General features: G+C 39.6%; 1 protein-coding gene across 5 annotated transcripts in view; it reads right to left on the bottom strand.

Moving 5' to 3' along the window:
* Positions 1-14,864, bottom strand: part of NEK11 (NIMA related kinase 11) — a 113,016-nt gene that overhangs the window by 26,075 nt on the left and 72,077 nt on the right. For 4 of the 5 annotated variants that reach the window (XM_003207228.4, XM_010712925.3, XM_010712924.3 and 1 more), the window contains one exon: positions 1,481-2,262. The exons of the other annotated variant lie outside the window; for it this stretch is intronic. In XM_003207228.4, coding sequence (XP_003207276.1) covers positions 2,058-2,262 — 205 coding nt within the window. In that variant the 3' untranslated portion in view covers positions 1,481-2,057. Of the gene's footprint in view, positions 1-1,480; positions 2,263-14,864 lie in introns of those variants that run through there. 5 annotated transcript variants of the gene reach the window in all.

The following is a 14,864-nucleotide window of genomic DNA, read 5'->3' as shown; positions in this document are numbered from 1 at the left end:
TGAGAAGAATGGGGACTGAAGTCTCGTTGAGAATCTGTGCTTCAAACTGTCTCTCTGCTATGAGACTTGAAAGACCACAGACAAAAACAGTTTTGCAACCTCAGTGCATATCACTTCACACTCACATACTCCCAGCAGAAGCTGAAGTCAGACATACCAGGATCTCCTACTTTGGGCTGGCAGTATAAGGCCACATCTTCCTTAGACGGGCAGGCACTTTTCTTCTGCAGTTTGTGTTACTGCTGGGATGGATAAGGATGATCAATTGCTGTTCCCTTTGAATCTCTTCAAGCATGTCACAAAGATGAATCAGTTCTTCTCCTTACTTTACTGTCAATCCCAGTATCCTTAGTTGTAGTCCAAGTCAAGTAGCAACATTTTTTTGAAGTTCACATTATGAATTTACTTTCATTCATTTAATTCAGCTCTTGAGTAGTTGAAGAGTTATGGCAAAAAACAGAATACACAGGGCTTTTGATAATGGCTAGATGGCTAAAACTAGACCAGTCCACAATTCACTTGAGATTCTTCTATAGATTGTATTACTTGTTATCTGTTACTGTTCCGCAGATAGGCAAAGGAGCTCAGAATGCACAAGTATATTATCAGAGCATAATATGCACTTCCAATCAGCAAAAGAGTGATGCATATGACAAGGGAAACATAAATGCTATGAAAAAAAAAATACCATTATCTGTGTGCAAGCAAAAGAAAACTGATTTATTATTTTGTGTACAGTGATAAAAAACTTTGAGAATCTGTAATAAGAATTCCTAGCTTTCATAGTCATCTACAGCTCTGGCCTCATCTGTCTCTGTAAACTTAAAGATGTACAACAATGTGGCCAAATGTTTTCCGTCTCTATGCATATACATACCTATTTCTATGTATCTGAGTAAGCGTGGATGAATATACACATGCTTGACATGAGACAATAGTGTGCACTTGCAGCCCAGAAGGCCGACAGTATCCTCAACTGTATCCAAAGAGGAGTGGCCAGCAGGGAGTGGGGGGGGATTGTCCCCTTCTGCTTTGCCCAAGTATTGCATCCAGGTCCGGGTTCCTCAGCACAAGAAGGATGCAGAGTTGTTGGAGTGTATCCAAAGGAGGGCAATGAAGATGATCAGAGGGCTGGAGCACCTCTCTTATGAAGAAAGGCTGAGGGAACTGGGCTTGTTCAGTCTGGAGAAGAGAAGACTGAGAGTATAACTCACTATGGCCTTCCAGTACTAAAAAAGACCTTATAAACAGGAGAGAGTCCAACTCTGTATGGTCAGATAGTGATAGGACAAGGGGGAATGGTTTTAAACTGAAAGAGGGGAGACTAAAATTAGATACTAGAAAGAAAACTTTCACTCAGAGGGCAGGGAGGCCCGTCACAGGCTGCCCAAAAAAGCTGTGGATGCCCCATACCTGGAAACATTCAAGAATGGGTATAATGGGGCCCTGGGCAGCTTGGTCTGGTGGGAAGTGACTGTGCCATGCCCATGGCAGGGGTTGGAGCTTATGACCTTTAAGGTTCTTTCCAACCAAGCCATTCCCTGATTCTATGATCTATATTTTCACAGTTCCTTTGAAAGACACACGGATTAAATAACGTTTTTAGACAATGAATGGTAACAAGACAATTTGTGGCTGAATAGCCATACACATTTGTATTCTGTCATAGTACAAAACAGATGTGCTTAAATGCCACAAGGGCCAGTCAGTGCAGGAATAAACAACAGCTGGAGCCTAATCCTACACCACTGCCTTCAGAGGCAGCTTTGCCAGTGACACTGACTAGTGTTATGCCCTAAGCAGTGAAGGGAACACCGATAATTATGAACTCTCCCCTCTACTCTCTAAGTTTTCCTTCCTACCCTTGTAATCTGTACTGTACTTACCCACTGCTCACTGCACAGACTAGACTCTCCAAGAGTTTGCCTACCTGTTTATGTTCTGAGTTACCCTCAGCAGTTTCCTCTAGACTCCTCCAGGATTTGCTGGCTGGCCTGAACAGGCAGCTCAGCACTGTCAGTCTTGTTCATTATTTCCTGTACTGTTACCAGCACATTTCACAGCTGAAGATATGACTCTGAATCTTGCAGCTGCTCCTCAAAGTAGAGGAGCTGATCCACCTCAAAGCAATCACTTGCTCTAGGAACCAGTTTCTCCAGGTGTCTCGTTATCTCCTCCTCACTGGCTTTCTGCTGTCTCGCCTGCTTCAGATAGGTGTATACCTTCTCAAATACCTCTCCTCCCAGCTTCTGGATGGCAGATCTAAAGATAAATAAAGGTCAAGTCAAATTTAACTTATATTATATATTAATACAAGCAATTGCAAATCCTGATTTTTCTTTTTTTTTTTTAATGTTCTATCTACCTTTGATTAAAATGTGATAATAACACACCTTATTTATCTGACAGCAAAAGGAACTAAAATTTTCCATGGAATTTCTCTATGGTTGTGTTAAACAAAAAGCCCAGGAGTAAACACATGGCCATAATAAAGTCATAGAAGACATGGCCATTCCACTGCTGCAGACCACCTATTCCTTTCCACACCAAATCTGACACACTGTTTTATCTTCAGCAAGTCCAGTATGCACACATAGATTATTGCCCCTGTGTTTCATCAAAACCAAGAGAAGCATGCCCAGACAGCCACCTATCAGTGGCATTATATGAGAATAAGCATTTAACAGAATGTGTTGCTTCATTTTAGCTTCTATCAAATAACAAGGAAATTGTTGTACCAGATCAGCATAAGCCAATTGGCAATTCTGTCTTTTTCTACAGCACTACTCTTTATCAGCTGACAGATCTGTAATTCAGTGACAAAGAGTACAGTCACAGAAACTTAATGTTGATTTATAAAGATCCAACTGAAAACTACAATACAATGAGCAAGATTTATTTTTCCAAAGACAAACATCTTTAAATTCATGTGCCACATGTCACAAGCAGTAGCATTCCCAACAGTGGAGGTTTCATAATATTTTGATGAAAATGTTAGTTTTTCTTCAGCATATCAGAAACTCTATCTGCCTGCTCCTTGTAAGTCTGCTGCAGGTATTGCATTCTCCTCACTGTTTAAACAAATCTGCTTAAGCTCACACACCCCAACTTCCTTGATGGACCTCAATGGTGCCCATCCATACAGCACCCATGGCAGGACTGGGACCTGAATGGCATCAAACAGGAGAGTTTGCTGGCAGTTTGTGAAGTCATCAGCAATTTATATTGAAAAGCATCTTATTTTGGTTAAGTGAAGTTGCGGCTAGCAGCCTTTCCTCCCATCAACATTTTGCTAGGATTTCAAGAGTATTCAGGTGGGGCAATCATTTCTTTTTCAGGAAATCTCTGGAAGTTCTCAAGTCCAGGTTGCATGAGGCCATGGGCAGTCTACTCTAGTGAGTGGCAGCAGGGAGTTGGAACTGGATGGTCTTTAAGGTCCCTTCCAACCTAAATCATTCAATGATTCTATGATTCTACAATTCTATAAAATCCTTTGTGGAGCTCTTCAATGAAGTTTCTTAGTATAGCAAAACAAAGTTTCTCTGAAAAATGTCTCCTACCTACTAAGCTAAACTAATGGTATCTGAAATTCTAATTCTGTAACACATTTCTCAAGCATTACACATATTTTGTCCCTAGCACATAAAAATATTTGATGCCTTAACTCTTTGCATGGTGGAAATTCTTTTAGACAAAGAGTAGTTAAAAGAAAGTGAACTGTGTTATTTCAGCTTGAATATCTGTTTCTATGCTCCTCCTCTTCTGACCTTCTGACGCACATTATAAATTCAAACAATGGCAAACTGGTAAGATGGATCCCAGAGCTGTGTCAGGATGGGAACCACTTCATTCATCTCTTAGCAGTGAACTATTTGTTTCAGATAAGCAATCAACAAAGCTCCTGAAAAATCCTAACATTACAGCGGCAGGATCTGCAGCTAATAAAATCAGCCAGTGATCAACTCACATGTCTTCTTGCCTGAAGAAGAGTCTTATGGCTGCTCTGATCTCACAAGGAAGAGACACCTCCTCACATCACCGCTTATTCTGCAGCTCGGTCATGACTGGCTGTGGCTCACCCTTTGCTGTACGCTACTTCTACATCCTGCTGGCTCTGACAGCTGGGAACTGGCAGCACAGGCAGCTGAGACCCAGTATACAAAGACAGGGTTGGCTGGATTCCCTGCAAGTCCAATGTGACTCAGTCCTGCTTCCCATAACTGGAAAATAGTTTTTTCCTCCCAACAGTGATGCTCAGTGGAAAATGAAAACTGCTGGAAGTGATCAAATGTCGGACTCTGGCAACCAAGGGATGAGATTAGCACAGAAAGCTAAATAGGGATTTGTTAGGCAAGTAATGGAAATTCCTTCAAATCTCAGCAGAATTCCTTCAAGTCTCAGTAGAAATAATCTATTTCTCTCCAATGGTTAAAAATCAATCAATAAGAAGCTATTTAGAAATCATGACTGCTTCATCAATGCCTCTAGAGATCCCTTCTTCCTTCTCTTGTCAACAAATTGTTTTTTTTTTTGTTCATTCCTTTCTATTTAAAGATGAAAAATTAAGCAAACACACACCTCAGGAGTATTGTTTCTGCTAATAAATGTTACCTGCAGACTGGAATATTTTCAGTGTAGCTTGGCAGAGCATGCAAATTAGCTCCTCTGTATAAAACCTGATACAATAGAATTAGGGGAAAAGCGCTCATAGTTTGAAAATTAAGGGGTAGGTGACAAAAATTATAACCTCCTTTTACAAAAGAACACATTAGGCTCTATTTGGGCTTGAAAGCTGCATTAATACGAGTCTGCTACCACATAGAACATTTTCTGCCATGGGGACAGAAATTTGGGATCTCAGACAGTACGTGTCAAACACAGTGCCGAATCTTTTATTATACCAACAGAGTGGGGGAAGCAATTTCCCAGAAAGCAAAGTTGGCTCATTACACCCCTGATCTGCATCAGTGGATATTTTTCCATCCATATGAAGAGACCTTCAGAGGCATAATGATGGATTTCACACCACATTTCCATTTATAGGTACTATTTCACATGAAGTGTGGCACACCTGCATTTACAGCTTCGAAACAGCTAAAAGCCTAACTTCTGAATGTGCTGTGAGAACCAGCACAGAGCTCCCATTTACACTCCCATGTATTCTGATTATCAGCCATTTACTCTTGTAGCTCACTCACCTCCAAACACTATTTTGCCCCAGAAACGAGCCATCATCCCTTTCTTAACCAAGATCCACAAGCACTGGGGATACCTGACATAGAATCATAGAATGGCTTAGGTTGGAAGAGACATTAAAGAACACTGAACTCCAACTCCCTGCTGTGGGCAGGGCTGCCAGCCACTGGATCAGGCTGCCCTGGTCCCCATCCAACCTGGCCTTGAGCACCTGCAGGGATGGGGCTCCACAGCTTCTCTGGGCAACTTCTTGAAGAGCCTTACAACCCTCTGAGTAAATAACTTTTTTCTAACATCTAACTTTCTCCTCTTTTAGTTCAAAGCCATTCCTCCTTTTTCTATCACGATCAGACTGTGTAGAAAGTTATCTGCTCTATGTCTTAGTTCCTGTTTTTTCACTTTCCACCATTCCACCTGGACTGGGGAAAACATTTCTGCTGTGACATCCTCAGTAGAGCTGGAAGCTCAGGCTGTGACAGAAGACACACAGGAGTCTTCATATCATCGTGCACTGCCTGCCTTTGTTAAGTCATACCCATTCCTTGCTGGGAAGACATCCCATTGCCTGGACACAGGTCAGCTCAAATTAAACTTCTCCTAATGCAGCCTAGTTACATAAAGTACATTTTATCAAAACCAATTGATACAATTTAAGCTTCAGGCCTTAAGCCTTTAGGCAGCCCCACTGGGAGACATTCAGTAGGGGAACTCCACAGTTCCTGGATAAACTAGTTCAAGCAGTTCTCCAAAGGACTGAAATCCAGGTTATCATATGTAAGTGAATGCCCAGAGTGTGTGCTTTCCCACTGCAAACTGGAAGAAATTCAATAATCGCTCCAGCCTCCTTCACTCTTTGTAGCTGCAGAGGACCACCCCAGTGATCCGGGCTAAGGGGAGACAGGGCTGGGGCCCCCCAGAGCCCCCAGCATGCTCTGACTACCAGCCTACTGGCTGAGAGCAGCTACTGCCAGTCCCTACACGGTCATCCTTGGCAGCTGTGGTTTGGAATAAAATGCCTCATGCTGCCAGCTTCTGTGCAGCACAGAATAAATGCCTAGAGAAAATTAACTGGAACAAGCCCCAAAAGCCACGGAGGCAGACAGATATCTGATTTGTGGCTAATGATAGGGTTTTGGCATGAGACAGAGAGTTGGTTCTGTTAAGGATAAGGTGCTTCTAAGCATCTGAGACGTAGTATCAATATCAGCTAAATCACAGGCACTTAGTGCTTTGACTCACTGCCAGTGTCGGAGGGGAGCTAAATAGGAGCCTTCAGAATGGCAATTTTATACTCAGGGTGTCCAACTGTGCCTAAAAATGTGCCAAGTCATTCCATGGAGCTGGGTCCAAATGAATGCATCAGGATATCTGGTGATTTCAAATTGATTTCCTACACATCAGTGCAAAATTACTAAAATTTGACAATATAATAATGTGTTCTCGGCTGGCTGAGGAAGCTGTAAATCTTTCCCTGGGTGAACAAAGAATTTCCTATTATCCTGCGGGCCTTTATTTTGACTGTAGTGCTACTAGCTATGTGTTAATATTTCTTTTCTGGTCTGGAGATCAACTACAACACACCTATCTTTATGCGGCACTGACAAAAGCCACAAAACAAGATTAATGCTGGAGTTTGTGCTCCTCCATGGGTGTCAGTAGACGGGTTAATATCTCTCAAAAGCTTTTCATCACCTGTCTTGAAGGATGACCATGACACAAATCAGCAGCTGAGGGGGTTTACAGCTTGTCATTTGCAGATGTCATTCTGCATGATGGTAGCTATCATTTAAAACTATTCTGCCCTCTCTGCTCTGTCCCCAGGGGGAATCAGCCTTTCCCACACAGCATTTCCACAGTGCTTCGGGGAATTGTAGCATGGGTTATTCCACAGCCACCACTCTGCACAAGTCACAGCTGAGCACACCAGGACAGTACTCTGCAAACCTCCCCGAACTGGAGAGCAGCAGTAACATCTCACCTCTGCCACAGCAGACAGCGAACACGCAGCTTCTACGTTAACCACTGAAAATTTAGGGATTTAAAAATGCTAATCTTAAACATAATTACCTCAATGTCAACTTTGAAGGTTTTCTGAGCACAGAATATCCATCTGAGTGGATGGAGACAAGTGGATCATGATTAGGGTGACAGGGCATAAAAGATATGGCTCAGCAGAGTGAGGGAGGTGACTGTCCCCTCAACTCCACAGTCGTGAGGCCCCATATGGAGTACTTGCTTGTCCCCAAACAAGCTATTTCTAATCATTCACTTATTAATCTAATAATTCACTTATTAATTAAGCAAGCACTACATAACAGAGTGCTTGCTACTTGCAGCTAAACATTAGCAACATGTATCTTGTTGAAAATAATAGTTAAATTTTTCTCCCAAAATGGCTTTTCGAAAAAGAATCAGGAAATCACATATCTTTGATCTCATACAAAAAAATAGTTTCCTAACAGTACCAGGGAAATCCTAGAATATCTGCTACAGCATCTCGCAGTTCAGTGTACAGAAAGATTTGTATAACACAAAAGGTTCCTCTTCCCTCCAGTTATCTTCCTGTCATTCAGGATGGTGACATTACTGATTTTGAATAATTGAACCTTCTCTAAAGTTTCAAAGAAACTGCTCTGGGTTTAAAACTGCATTAGAATCAAAGCTTGATGGTTCCTTTGTAAAGAGTCCTGGAAATCTACTAGGAGAGTTGCGTTATAAACTTATTGATTAACTTTTTAGGAACTTACTTCTCAAGGTAGGGCACTACCTTTCTAGTTCTGACGTCTGTTGGGTCTTGGGAACGTGGTAAGTATGGCAAAGTCTAAGAATTAAAGGGCATATTAAAAAACGAAGAAAAAGCAGGATGAATTATGGTACAAAAGCTAGTAAAATGAAATCTGAATTCTTAAGACTACCCCCTACAATCACCTTCAAGCATCAGTGGACTTTGACTTTCATTGTAATATCACTGAATGAAAATCTCTTCACTTGAAGACAGTGATAATTTTTATAACTCATCCTTAATTACTTCATAACTCTTGAATTAAAGCACCTTCATTTCATTGCAAACAAAACTCTGACACCCTACTTCAAGGATCTGCAAAATTTAAAGCATATTTAGGACATGTTTTCCCTTGAGATAATAAGAATCTTATTAATTAAAGCTGTAGACAGCTGAGAAAATATCAATAATATTCTCTATGCATTTCATTTTTTAAGATAAATCAATAAGTAAAAGCTAATATCAGCTCTTGGAAGAACTGTGAATTCAGAGCTGTTGAATTCTGTCTACAGAAATCAGAGCAGAGTTTGTGAGAATGGGGAATGGTGGAGGGCTTTTTGTGCTTTATGAAAAATACCTGGCCCCAGAACTCCAAGCAACCTGTCCAGGGAGTTAATTTGCACTGAGTGCTAAAGTCTTCATTGAATATGAATGATTCAGCAAGTGGAATACTATCATAAATCAATCACTCAGGGATAAAATCTGTCTTCTGGGAGAAACTGATAGAAATCACAGGCCAAATACTCATTACTCTAAAATAGTCTTCATGGTCTCTAATGGGAGACAGCAGGAGTTTCAGCAGAGTATTTCCCTCCTTCTGGAGCTATGTGCCTAACCAATTTCCCATAATGTAGAGAAAAAAAGAAAAAAGAAAAAGAGCTCTGATTTTTCAGTGAAATAAGCGGGAAAAAAAAATATGATGAACAAAGAAGTTCTCTTTGAGTCTATTTTTATTATAGCAGCCTGCATTGCTAACCTCTTTCCAGAAGGGTTTGCTGAGTACCATTTGAGTATTCACTACCATTATTACTTCCACATGCCTCAATAAACCTCCCAAGGTCACTATGCCGCATCTAGCAAACACTGTCAAGATTTTTTAAGTGTACCTATATTGAAAACAGACTATATAATTAATGGCATGTGAGAGCATTCTCACATTTGGAAATGATTGACAAAATTAAGGCACTACAAAACTGAATAGCTCAGTCTATGTATGATGTATACACAGCAAGACAAACTAGGGAAATTATGTATTATGTGCAAAACAAAAAGATGTATTAGTCTAATTGTAATGTTTTGAGTGTTCGGGGCTACTTGACATTTTAAAATGGATGATTCTACATTAATAATTATGTGTTTTGTAGCTGGAATACAGTTTTCAGACTGGATGAAAATTCTCTACTGCTAAAGCAATTGTGACATTAGTATCCATTTTAAAAAATCCTTAAAAATTCAGGATAACAGAATGCAACACAGATCTATGAAATGCAGCCCAGTAAAGAAGGTGAAAAAGTCTGATTTTTTTTTAACATATTCAAGTAAATTCATAAAATCTTACAGTTCATTTTAAATGCTGGACCTGAGGCTCAACAATGTGTAAAATGAGCACCAGGATGAGCATCCCAAGAAATCACATCAAAGCTTAATTGTGCCATTTTGTATATTGGGTAATAGACCCACTACCAAGTTTGCTCCCTGTACTTATTCCAAGTGCATCATAACCCTACCCACGCGAGGGGTTTGGAGCACAATGATCTTTAAGGTCCATTCCAACCTAAGTCATCCTATGATTCTATGATAACAATTCTTGTGGACATTTTTATACTGAGATATAGCAAATAAAACAGTATTGATTTAATTTAGGCTATATGGTTGAGGGCTTTGTACCAGAGTCAACACGTGTCTTATTCTACAGACTGGGTAAAAATCCAAGGACATTTGGATTAGTGACCTGGGACTTCAAATCAGAATCCCATTTTCCAAAATCATAAAGGTGGAACAATATATATATATATACACTAACTTCAAAGGAAAACAAAAAATCTGTGATTCTGTGAGAAAAAAATGGGGAAAAGCACACTGTTCTTGCCAAATACTTTTCAACAGCAGCTGGTAAATTCTGACCTTGCTCATAGCTGGCAGGGTGTACTTTGAGATCTATATAATCAGTACGTCCCCACCTAACAACTAAATTATGAATCACTTGCAAGATTTGCTGAGCTCAGATATATTGGAGAACCAGCACAATTTCTGCTATAGTCCTCTCTCCCCTCCTACAGTACACATTGGGGTGAAGGCCTGTTGAAAAGAATAACAGGAAAAACTGAGCAGCCACTAAAATTGAAGGCAAATAGCTATAATACTCTCGACGTGCATCTTAACAATTTTAAAGATGCCATCATTTGCAACTCAATAGTACAGAAATTCTGTTATGTTACAGCACAAAACACATTCAACCTGAAGATGTGAAACATAAGCCTCACTAATTCCTTTGCCATTGCTCCCTGTGTGACTCTGCATGTACTCGGCAGAAAAGGAGTTATAGTTCTTGTTATAGTTCTTGTAATGAACTATTTCTTGAGAAAATTGGATCTACTCAAGTATTGTGATTTATTTCCTGCATGGAAGCTAGGTAAGGCCTAAATGAATACAACAGATTTTCCAAGATTTACACACTTTCACATCCCTCCTTACCTACCACTCTAATCTTGAAGATGTAAATTGATGAATCTAGATACCAAGGATCACACTGTTCTAGATAGAAGGACAAAATTCTATGTACACTCAGTTTGAATGAGAGGGATAGTACCCCAGAAGTATCAGAGCAAGTAATCCTGGAGATTAGGACACTAACATGCCCTTAACACTAAGAGATGGAGACTGGCCTTCGAAAATGAAGTGCAATAAAAATTTGACAAGGAGGATGGACATGCAGCTAATATTTTGGCTTAGACCATGCAAAATAAAAATCTACATTTATACTGTAAGCTGTTGTGTGATCACAACACTGAAATTACTACCAGAAAACAGAGTATTAAACAGAATAACTGAAGTATGTATAAGAGGAAATCTCATGCTCAAAAACATTACAGCACCAATATCCTCAAGAATAATGTCCTCTACCTGGCTGCAAAAATCAGTCACAGCTCAGGCAGTGGCAATACCAAATAGGTCTCTTGTCTGCAAGAAAATACTGTAGTCCTCAGGTACATTTACATCATAATACTTTCAACATGACATTTATTAGTAACCAAAGGCCTCTGAAATTTTTTTTTAAGTCTAAAACTCTAGTTGGATTTTCTATATTTCTTCCATTTGGCTTCACCTAAAGATGTCCTCCATGATGTCAATAACAAACTCATTTTCAGTAGGCTCAGAGTTGGTTCCGAAGAAGGCCCATCCAGCATCTAATAAATCACTAAATCAAATAGCCAGTCTCTTTACAACAAGAGTTTAAAAATGTGCAGAAATAAATGTACACAGAATCTTCTGCACTTCAGACATTTTTAGGACTACTAATGTTACAGAATATTCAGTGCCCATTCAATCACTTCAGTATGACCTTTCTTTATGAATTTTTAAGACGAACGATATATTTGATGCCAAGGTCACAAGCAAAAGAAGTATATATGCATACTGTTCATGAGTCTTAACCAATAGTGTTATGAGCATTCACAGGAATAGAAGAAAAATATCGCTATATGCCTTTTCTCCATGACTTCTGAAAGACAGCTTCACTTACACTCAGCAGGTGATGATGAAGTCTTTTGCCTGATCATGGCAGACTGCTGTGTGTAAGACTTCAGGGACTGACTAAGAGGTGCTTACTGCTGTGCTAAAGGATTTTAATTTATTTAAAATTTGGGGCATAAAAGCCTTTTCCTTTTACTGACATATATTTTATTGAATTCTAAATTGCATATTAAAGTTCACTGCTATTAAAATGACTCATTGTATGTATTCATGGATACCTCCACAAAGGAGCACAAAGTACTCTGTACTAACAGTTTTTTCCTCATTTTTTTCATTTTTATTTCTTTTTATATTTTAAGTGCAGAGAGTACAAAATACAACTTATATTCCATAGATATTATGAAAAAAAACAAAACAAAACAAAAAAACCAGCCTTACTCTGTAAAACACAAATTCTCATTTTTCAAAAAATGAATTTTCACTAAAGTGTTGAGAAGGTTTCAAAGACAAACTTCCCCTTACTGGACAACTGGGATGCAAGTACTACATAATAAAGGGAGGTGCAATTGTGAATACAAGCACCAGCACCAAAGCCCCAAATAAGGCTTTTTCTTTTTCATAAATTTCTGTAAACACTTGCCTTATTTCTCACCTTTAGATCATGAAGCCCTGTAGTAACTTCAGATCTCAAGCATATTGTAAGACTTCCCATACAGTTGTGAAGAACCATCTGAGATAGTCAGCTACGTGGAAAGAAGGGCCTCATAATAGGACACAACAAGATGAAAAGGAATATCAGAGAATCACAGAGATTGGAAGGGAAAGATCATCTAGTCCAATCCCCCTGCTGGAGCAGGAGCACCAAGATCAGGTCACACAGGAATGTGTCCAGGCGGGTTTTGAGTATCTCCAGAGAATGAGACCCCACAACCTCTCTGAGAAGTCTGTTCCAGTGTTCTGTTGCCCTCACCATGAAGAAGTTTCTTCTTGTATTTATGTGGAACCTCCTAAGTTCCAGCTTGCACCCATTGCCCCTTGTCCTATCATTGGATGTCACTGAGAAGAGCCTGGCTTCATTCTCCTTTATGTACTTATAAACATGAATGAGGTCACTCCTCAGTCTCCTCTTCTCCAAACCAAAGTGACCCAGCTCCCTCATCCTTTCCTCACAAGGGAGATGCTACACTTCCTATATAAAATCCTTTTTCCAGTTACATATCTAAACATGATGGGCCTATCTCTTTTAAAATAGATTTTGACCTCCATAGCTTCTTAAGGGCTACAACAGCTATCAGTGCTGCTGAAGAAAGCCATCAATTCATCAGTTCTACCTACCAAGCTTTTCAGAAGCAGAAAACAAGCATTTGCTACAATGACTATTCTGAAGTTTTCCCTAGGGACAATGTCAATCTTTCAGGTAATGAGTACTGACAAAGCTTCAGATATCTTGTAAAGGAGGCTTTGACAAGCTTTATGGACATCAATGGGGGGAAAAGAAAAAAACAACCTATACAGCTGGTATAACAATTTGATCAGATGGAAAAAAGTGCTTTAGCTTCAGGGGTTTTCTGAAGAACAATGTGGCTCTCTTCTGAGATGCGTAACTGCAAAATCTCTATAGGGTAGCATCAGTGAAACTGCCATTCGTTTTCTTCATTTCTCTCTCTGGTGAAGACAATTTGTCTCTAGAGAACATGTGAGAGTACAGCTTCTTAGACTGCAGCAGGAAGTACCATCTGGGATAGCAACAACCATGAGAATGAGAGTGTGGCCAGGTTAGAAAATACTTCTGTTTCCTACATCTAACAAGGCTCCTAAGCCTAAAAACTGTATGAGTCACAGAACTCTGTATACTTGGCTTACTTCCTACAGTTAGAATGCAAAGTTGGGAAGAAGCATAATGAGAAAAAGCTCAGATAACCTTTGCAGGAGCTAGTTCAAGAAATTGAGATTTCTTATAAACACCTCAGAAGATCCTAATATTAAATGTGTTAGCATTGAAGTAGAAATCTTGCAGACATAATGAACTCCAGTTGAAAGATAAAGCTAAATCTATGCTGCTACAAACTTTATAATGAGTCCTGATATCAAGTATAATAAACTAGATTGTTGTCACTGGATTGGGGGACTTTATCATGGCTTTTACTGAGAGGATAACAACTCAAAATGCTGAAACAGGGAATGCAGTGGGATTGGTAAGATGATGTTGGAGGAAACATTCAGGGACTATATTGAAGGAAGCTGGTGACTAAACCATAACAGAATCAAGCTGTCTATAGGTGAAGCTTTTTTTTTTAAAAAAAAGTTAAAATAGGAGACAAAGGACACCTACCTACAGTACTCCAGAACATCAATATCTTCCTCCTTCTACACTCCTGTAAAGGCTTTTAGCTTCATAATGCCCCCTCACATGAATATAAAGCCCTGCACAAGATTACAGCAGATGCTTCTGAAAGAAGTACAACACACCATGTGAAGTTTGCTGATGGATGAACAGAGCAGATGAGGCTTCACACATCATTTTGAATGAGTATACTTCTTCCCACTGAAAACTCTCTCACTGTGCTCTATGTGCATTCTCTCATGTATGTGAGAATTTGCAGGGATCTCCTTTTGCATGTGTATGCTGGGTACTGTGCTCACTTACTTGCTCCTTAACACCCAGATATTGAAGCAATGAACATATCTTTACATACTTTGATATCTAGATATTCAGATATCACCTGGTCATAGTATATTCAGGGGAAAGCACAGTAACATGAGTACATATTTAGGCAGACTTCTTTAAACTAACTATTACAGTTCACAACAGGGAATCTATACCCTTATTTTCCAAAAAACCACAACAAGCAAAACCAAAGCAATACTCCCCTCCAGTTTTTCTCTTAACGATTCTTACTTTAAAATGGCTTATGGTATGGCTCACAGATACAGTCTGTTGGTTATTCTCTAGACTCCAGCTGAGTGGGCAGCTGACCATTCTCATTCAGGAATTAGATGACAAGGAAAGCATTCCAAAACAATGAGGCCTAATGCATTGAATGTAAACACTGAAATTAATCAGGCTTTTCATTAGCATTTGACTGTGTATAAACTACACTGTGATGTGCCATTTCCAAAGGACAATACAACTTCCAATTTTTTCAGCATTTAACCACCATTACAGGCTGATCCTATCAGAACCAACAAACTG

The sequence above is a fragment of the Meleagris gallopavo genome, chromosome 6, assembly GCF_000146605.3.
Source record: "Meleagris gallopavo isolate NT-WF06-2002-E0010 breed Aviagen turkey brand Nicholas breeding stock chromosome 6, Turkey_5.1, whole genome shotgun sequence".
NCBI lineage: Eukaryota > Metazoa > Chordata > Aves > Galliformes > Phasianidae > Meleagris > Meleagris gallopavo.
The sequence above is the reverse complement of the archived record's forward strand: the minus strand, read 5'-3'. Positions and strand labels throughout refer to the sequence as shown.